An 8,423-nucleotide genomic window follows, 5' to 3' on the forward strand; every position below is an offset into this window, starting at 1 on the left:
CACTCTTTCAAGACATGGCTTCCCTTGCAGTCTCGCTTAGCCAAAGAGGCCCAGCTCAGCTGAATTCATAAGGTGAAGTCGGCAAAGACTCTTTTCAGGAGCAAAACTAACCACTGATGCATGCTCGAGAAACATCAGGGCAATTCCAAAGCACGTAATGCTCCCCATTCTGGTGGCTGAAGCTTGTCTAAATACAAGATTTTTGTGTTCTTTTAAATGTCTCAGAAAAACCTGGCAATATGCTTTATTTTTTTAATCTCCTTTTTATAAGTGTCAGAAGTTTGAAAGGTAACTACATGAATAAGGTGGTTCAGCTCTATCAGTTCTTGCCCTCTTGCATGCTATGTTCTATCTTGAGTTTCAAGTTCTAGGCAGGACCTTTGAATTCGATTTATTCAGCTCACGTTTTTGGGAGGAAGATGGAAGAGGGTTTGAGGAGATGTTCCTTCCATTATAACATCCAATTTAGCATTTAGCCAATTCCAGGCAAAAACAGCATTTTGATCTTCATTATGGTTTAAGAATTACAAATGACATTCCTATCATTGTCGTTTGCACCCACTTAAGCCAGAGTAGTGAGGCTGGAGGTGAGCAAACGCAGTGGTGTTAATCATATAAAACGGTTTGGGCTTGTTTTGGTTTATTACTGGGTTTTTTGGCTTTTCTTAACCAACTTTGGAGTCACCTTAGAAGGATTGTAAGATTGGTTCAAGGCTTGATAGCAAAATCTTTCTGAAGGAGAACTAGGATTAAAATGCCTGCATAACCTTAAATACATTGCCACTAAGGGGTTACTGCCAGCATTTTTAATAAGTTCTTCTTTAGTCTTTGTTTTTTTTAACTGATACAATACAAAGCTGAGATGTGCTCATTTCAATCTTGGCATGCCTTATCCAAACTGGCACAGCATTGTTAATTTTAATTCCTGACTTGTGTAATATTATTAAAGATTGACCTTGTGTAACCAGTAATAACACATTGTCTGCTACATAGACTATGACTGGTATGCATTATATAAATATTTAAAGACAGAGTATTTCTTGCAGGAGTTAACAATTGATTGTATCCAGGTATGCGCCTACCCTGGCAAAGAGGAGTTTTGGGAAACCGTAGCTTTAGAGCCAGTGTTAGTGTTGCTGTTACGTGGACATGCACGTGTATTACATGTACATGCAATGTACTCTGTAATGGGGCAAGATCCCTCTACTCTTCAGTATCCCTCAGTATTCATATTAATACTCACTGTGACTAGGAAGAGTGATATGTGTGCTGGCAGTGTTCCTACTGTCGTTTGGGGTTTGGTTTTTCTTCATTTTCTTCATTTTCTGGGTTAGTGGGAACCAGTATATACTTTCTTATAAATTGTAGTAGCTAAAGCCTGCTCTGAATCAGAAGTTATCAAAACATTTGTGATCTGTGGACAGGTGAAGTGCTGTATGGAGCAAGTCTACTGACAGTAGCCCTCATCATTGGAGTAATCCATGAATTTCACAAACAAGGGATTTTCTCACCACCAGAGGGAAGAACTGTCATTTTAAGTGTGTGTCCTCTTTTCCAGGAGGACTTGAGCTTGACCTGCCTGAGCTAGCTGAGACACTGAGCTAGCTGGGTGCAAAGCATCTCTGAGCTTGAAGGCTGTGTAATCACACTGGCATGGCAGAGCAGGCTGGTAGCTGTTTGCAAAGGGCAGTGTGGGCAATCCTGACCTTTTATGTCAGCTCTAGCAGTTACAGAGGCGTTTTGTGGTAGGATAGAGCAATGACGCCTCTGACTTGTCTCCTTTGAAGGCATTAGTAACGTGCTTTCAGTCTTTCAGTTAAGTGGAGGGGGGGTTTATGGAGGAGTGCTGTACCAATTTCCAGCTGTTCAGTGGAGGTCTCAAAAGCCCTGCCACATCTGTTCTCTGGCTGATTTGAGAGTCAGCATGAAACAGGTACGGGCTGTGGCTACATGTTTGAGTGCCCTTCTGTTTATAAACTCGTAGGGTATAGTCAAGCTCTCTGCATTCCCTCTGCTAGTCTAACTTTCCTTCCATGGGTAAAAATGGTGGCGAGCTTATGGTAGCATAAGCTTTAGCATGTTTTGGAGACTACAGGTCAAGCTTTTAAAGTATTTTAAATGAGACACAAATACTATGTTTGTCCTCACAGTTTTTTAGTTTCTTGATGTTTTCAGGAATAGGAAAAGGTAGTCAAACAGCTCAACAACTAATTACTGCTGCAAGGGTTGTGCCCATCCTTTTGCTGCCTCTGCCCTGTCGTCCTGCCCCCTCCTTTGATGGTGCAAGTCACAGATGTGATCAAAAATCACTGTACGAAAGTAAGTGTTTTTCTGCCTGTTTGGTGAGCACGAATGGCTTCCTGAAAGACTAGCTGAACCACCAAAGCTGGTTCTAAGAACAGGGGAGATCTCCAGAATGATGACCGGGACTGCTCTGGAAGCCGTGAGCCTTCATGGTTTATGATGCCTCACCTTTGGTACCCTGGACACTCTGAAAGCAACAGGATGAGTATCAAGGGAGTAGCTTGTGAGGCACAAAGCAACAGTGAATGAGATTGGAATTGTCATTTCCTATAAATCATTAGTAAAAGTACAATAGGTCTTTGTTCCTTTTGATGAGAATAAGAGAAAACAACAGGTAACTCTCATTACTCATTACTGTAATGAGAACATCTTACAGTTGCTCAAGATGCTAAAAATACTGCCTTTTATTGGAAACAGAAGTTCATGTTGTTAACAGGTAAGGTCATCCTTGCTTTGCCTACGTAAATCAGTTTCTTCCCTTAAGGAAGAAGGATTAAACCTGGAAGATATTACTGCCCTCAGTACTGCTTTATTTTTCTGTAGGCACTTACAAATCCTTAAATAGTCTTTTAAAGTGGAGGAAATCCTAAACATAGATGTGCTGTATGCAGTGTCATATTGGACTTAGTTGCAGTAAGTTACTGAATCCTTCACTGAAGAAGTGAAAAATGGTGAAAGAATTATGAATTGTCTCCTCTCTGTTGGTGGAAGACCTTCGAGACTCACGTTACAGGCTTGCTTTCTTTAAGTAGAAAAACTTAACTGTGCAGTAGTTTTCAGAAATTTGTTTTTTGGTCAGATTCAGATAAATAAACCTCAGTGTGTTATCAGAAAGCTTGTTTGTCCGTCCCCTGATTTTTAGGCAGTTGTTGCATTTTCTGGGTTTGAGTTCCTTAACTTGCTCATAAATTTGATCCATAGAGCTATGCTGTTTTTTTCCTGAGTGCCTTTGATTGCTGCGTGCTTAGTATAGGTGTTTTAGCACGCAGTTAATCATAAAAAATTTTTTTTTTTACGAGCTGAGATGAGCTTTATTCCACCTTGAAAACAGTGCCTTCAAAGGATGGAATCAGGAGTGTTTGCTGGTCAGATCTTTCAATCATATGGCAATGCGTATGACTGTCTGTCTTTTAGTCACTTACTGATTTTCATATGTTACGTGCCATTTGTTTAGGGTATGGAAAAATTCTAAAACTTTGAATTAAAAATGGACAAACAGAACCTTTTCCCTGATAGGAATCTTTCCCTGAATTCCAGTGGCATTCATACTGGGCTAATAATAAGATATGGGAGAAACACCTGATTTAAAAGTCTCTTTTAAAAACCCACCAAAAATCCTGGCTTCTCTCTGCCTCTTCCTTCCCCCAGCCCAGAAACTCCCTCCTCCGAGGTTATGCAATTAAATAAATTTAAGTGCAGCAGAGGATATTTTCCCTAAAAGTAACATTTAGGAGTGGACAAAGAAGGAGCAAGATCCTGCATATTAAAAGTGAGTTCTTTCTTTGAGTTCTTTCCTGTCAGAAGTTAAATTGACTCATCGTATTGCATGAAGTTTGCAAGACCACGGGCCCGATCTGATGTTATTCCGAAAGTGCACTGGTGACTATAGGGGTGTGTGTGTAGGGGGTATTTATGAAATCACACCAGATGACAGTCTGATCTAGAAAAGGCAGGTGAAAAGTACCCCTTGATGTGTCTTCTTTAAAACTTTAAAAACTTTTAAAAAGTGTTATCTTTCAGTGGGTAAACTCTTGTTTCTGGTTGCCGGGGGAGAAAGACCGGTTTCATTACTCCTGAAAACTCTAGCATAAACAGATTTTTCTCCTGACAGTCTTCAAGATTCTCCAGGAATCTTTTTTTTTTTTTTTTTCCCCAGTAATTTAGATTTATTCTTCTATTGTAGAAGAGCTTCAATTTCTAAGTTTCTGGGTTTATTTTTTATATTTTAAACCTATTTTTGCTCTGAGTCCTGCAGAGGCAAAGACCCTGTGAAGCCTGAAATTGTATTCCAAGGAACTGTAGGAATATATTTATAGGCCTAATCTACTCTACAATCAGTTTATGCTATGCATAGCTTTCCCAGATAAATCCTAGTTTCCGTCATTCTCAGTGGCTGTATGCCTTACTGTGCTCCTCTTTCTTGCTGTGATGCCCCAGAGAGGAAATTGTGCTGCTGAGAGAAGACTAGAGGATGGTTTTAATTCCTTTGATACTCCATGGGACTGTTCCAGCCAGCCACTAAACTAAGCTGTGGGAGAAGACAAGCTCATATGTATGTCTCTAAATACTTTTTTTTTTATTTCTGTCAGGGAATGAAATTCTAATTATTCTAACCACAGGTGCGAAGTTCTGTCAATTTTACGGTTAGTTGTTTCAAGGTGGAGGAAAGGCTGCTGGGGCAGGTAATTTGTGATTTGTGAGGTTACCTGACAGCTGTTAATAGAGATACAATTGGTTTTTCTTAGAGGTGTGATTCTGAATTACAGAGAGCGTACTGAATGACTTCACAGTTTGACAGGTGCTTGCAGGTTACCATACATCATTAAATGAAGAGTGGGAGGCATTTGCCAGAACTCCTCACCTACCTATCTATGGCACTGCAGAAGTGTAACTAAAGCAAGGGCATCCATTTCCTAAAACCAGCTGCCGAAAAGTGGTAGGAGTCGTACTGCCTTGATAATTCACATGTCGAGGAAATGGCTTCCGGTCGCAGTTTTGTTACAGGCAGTATCGTACCTTGCTGAGGATTTACACTGAAGTTGGTGGGGCTACTCATTTCTTGTGCAAATCAGATGCAAAACTGAACACTTCAAGTTTACTGGGTGACAGCTATATGGAAGCGTGTTTTGTGTGAAGATACTTGAATGCTTAGCTTGTTGAAAACAAGCAGAGTGATGTGTCTGTTGCTTCTTAACTGTTGGAAGTATTTCATAGTTTGTATACATCTGAATTCTCTTTCATCCCTCCTTGCCTTTTTCTCATGTCTGCTCTACTGACTGCCGATTTCCAGTGATTATATTTTAGGCTTTGAATATTCTTTCCATGGCTTTTACCTTTGACCTTTTTCACAGTATTTTTAATTATTCTGAAATCACCTAATTTTTTTTTAAATCTTTCCTTCCTTTCATCTTTTACATTTTCACTTGTACCTTGTTTTTTCTCTACATCAATGTTTTGTGCATTTTCTCTGTTGTTGTCTCACGTTAGTTTATCACAAAGAGTTTCTTTCTTTTTTTATTCTTGCCTTTTCTATACTGTTAAAGCCTTTGGAACATATTTTTGCTTGACATCTGAGGTGCAATTTCAGAAAACATCAGAAACATATTATTTGAAAAAAATTGATGCTTTTATTTTTTTAAAAAAGACCCTGATATCTACAAACAAGAATGAAACATCTCTGTTCCTTCAGTGATCTCCTTTCTCTTCTCTTTTTCTGTATCTAAGAAATTGATTCTTTAAATAATTATTTTCAGGCAGTGAGAAACCAAACTTTTAAATCAAAAATTCTATGGAATTACAGAACCTGTTGGGTTTGTTTTTTCATACTGATATATTTTCTTAGTGCATTGATATGAGATGGTCATATCAATGACCATTTACTGATGATCAGTAAATGAACATTCACTTCACGCCAGAATCCCTCATAACATTATTGATTTGTTTTGGTGTGGTTTCAGTGCAAGGAGACTTCTTTCTTTTTTGAGGCACGTAACAAGATCACATGCAAGCATCTCTGGAAATGCTGTGTAGAACATCATATGTTTTTCAGGTAAGCAATGTAGAAGTTGTGGTTTTGTTACCAAAAGGTGGGAGATTATACTGAGTAAGAAGAACCTTCTTATACCTAGAGTGGTGTAACAGGGGCTGGAGACACGTTTTTGCTCTTGGTAATAGAACGCTTGTAAAAGCTAGTTTGTTGCCTTTTCTTACAATGACGTGAAACAATAATTTTAAAATTGGGTAGTTTGGTGGTTTCTTTTGTCTTAGAACTCTTTTCAGAACAGCATCTCGGGTTGCATAAAGTAGGCTTTAACAGAAGTATCCACAAATGTATATGGCAGGATTCAGGCTGTCATATAAATTTTTATTTATTTAACCACCAAATTTCCTGTAGCAGCATTGATTTGAGTGAGGCCTTTCGATTTCAGACCTTACTATTTCCTACAAGGCACATACATTTGGGGGGTTTTTTGGTAGAAGGACTCATGAATTTCCATAATGTTTTGCTTACTTATTCAACTGTGTAAAATGTTTCAGTATTGCATATCTCAAAACACTTTATTTTTCTGGTGCAAAAACACTAGCAGAAATGTGCAAGAATGCCCATCTAGGAAGTGGTTGATGGGATGCTTGGGGCTGCCTTTAGCAGTTTCATTACCGTGGTATGATGTTTTTGTCTCCTCCTGTAAAATACTAAGCGAAAGGCTGCTGTTGCCAGCAGTTTATAGTAGACCCTGAAATAAAAAAGCATGCACTCAAAAGATAGGGCTTTTTTGAGCTGTCAACCCCGTAAGAGTCTGCCTGGGGGTAGGAATGGAGAGAAACTAGCAGGAAAAAAATTCTTTTTCTTTTTTTTTTTGAACCTGAAGTCTCTGTTTCTCTTTTCTTTGTAATTGAGACCTAGCTATGCATCTTACTCTGTTGTTTTGTTTTTTAAACTACGTAGGGTGCCAGAGAATGAATCAAACTCTCTCTCAAGAAAATTCAGCAAGTTTGGATCCATAGGTTATAAACATCGGTACAGGTGAATTCATTTCATTGTTTAAACTTCAGTTAATTCCTTCTTCATTCCTTCTTTTCTCCTCTCTTCTTCCAATGGGGAAAAAAAAAAAAAAACCCAAACCATACACCCAGACTATGACTCATTTTTTAAACTACGTAGGGTGCCAGAGAATGAATCAAACTCTCTCTCAAGAAAATTCAGCAAGTTTGGATCCATAGGTTATAAACATCGGTACAGGTGAATTCATTTCATTGTTTAAACTTCAGTTAATTCCTTCTTCATTCCTTCTTTTCTCCTCTCTTCTTCCAATGGGGAAAAAAAAACAAACCCAAACCATACACCCAGACTATGACTCAGAGCAGACCTGATGACAAAGCATGAATCAGGGCCATTTAACAAACTTCCTTGGGAGACTGGCATTTCTGGGACAAATGGCAGTTAATTCTCATTCTTCAGATTCCCGAGTTCTCTAGGGCCTGCTGTAGCCCAAAGTGAAAGTGAGAGCAGCCTTGGTAATGCTTTAAGTGAAAATCTCTTTATGAGTCCTGAAATTATGTTCATGTCCTAAAGCATTTTTCGTGACAACTGGGGAATACCCAAAGGAGGAGGCATGCTGGCTGCTGCCCTTCTGGGAATTAGCAAAGGGTTGGTGCAAAGACGTGTATGAAGTCTGTAACTGTGATGCCCTTCTTTACAGCTGCAGTCGGGCTATGGCAAGGGCTCTCGATCGGCATGGTTCTGTCTATTTCTGTAGCAGTGCTCTAGTGCAATGCCGCTGATCTAAGAGTAAAAATGAGGGCAGATCCAAACGGAGTTCCGGGAGTTTTTTTATGCCTGGAATAGTTGGCAAAAACTGGATAAGCATTCAAGGCTGCAAACCTTGAAAGATGCAGTAAACCTCAAACTAAGGGTGTATGGGGAGCACTGAGTGTCAGTTTTAGCCTGAGTTATCCAAGTGTGACGTGAAGGGCAGAGGTAGATGTGGCCAAGATAGTGTGTTTAAGATCCCCTAGCTGCTGTGTCATAAAGGATGAGCAGAATACAGGATGTAGTTAAAATTGTAAGTTGTCAGCAACCCAATAGTTTTTACTGAGTTTGAGACTTTTAAAGTCTGTTGAAATGACAGGGACTTTGTCTAGTGAGTAAGGCACCTGATTTGGCAGTTGGTGACTGCTGTTTTAAATCCATTTCTGTCATTTTGGCTGAGCAATTTTCATGTCCTTCAAGAACTTCGCTTTGCTTAACCATCAGCTTTGACTGTCTTCTGTCTTTGCTTTTGGTCCCTGTTATAGCACCAAAAGCAATGACAGTGTGGTGTACCTGTTAACACATGAGCTGAAAGTATAAATCATGACGTGCTGTGGGCACCATAATATTATCTTTTTCCCCTCTCCCC

General features: G+C 39.4%; 1 protein-coding gene across 1 annotated transcript in view; it reads left to right on the top strand.

The window, feature by feature from the left end:
- EPB41L4A (erythrocyte membrane protein band 4.1 like 4A) overlaps nt 1-7,042 on the top strand; it is a gene marked incomplete at its 3' end in the record, with an annotated part of 62,308 nt that extends 55,266 nt beyond the window's left edge. The window contains exons 11-12 of the mRNA XM_010141961.1: nt 5,982-6,073; nt 6,971-7,042. Coding sequence (XP_010140263.1) covers nt 5,982-6,073; nt 6,971-7,042 — 164 coding nt within the window. The remainder of the gene's footprint in view (nt 1-5,981; nt 6,074-6,970) is intronic.
- Between the last annotated feature and the right edge of the window lie 1,381 nt (nt 7,043-8,423).

Source organism: Buceros rhinoceros, unplaced genomic scaffold (assembly GCF_000710305.1).
Source record: "Buceros rhinoceros silvestris isolate BGI_N320 unplaced genomic scaffold, ASM71030v1 scaffold15168, whole genome shotgun sequence".
Classification (NCBI taxonomy): Eukaryota; Metazoa; Chordata; class Aves; order Bucerotiformes; family Bucerotidae; genus Buceros; species Buceros rhinoceros.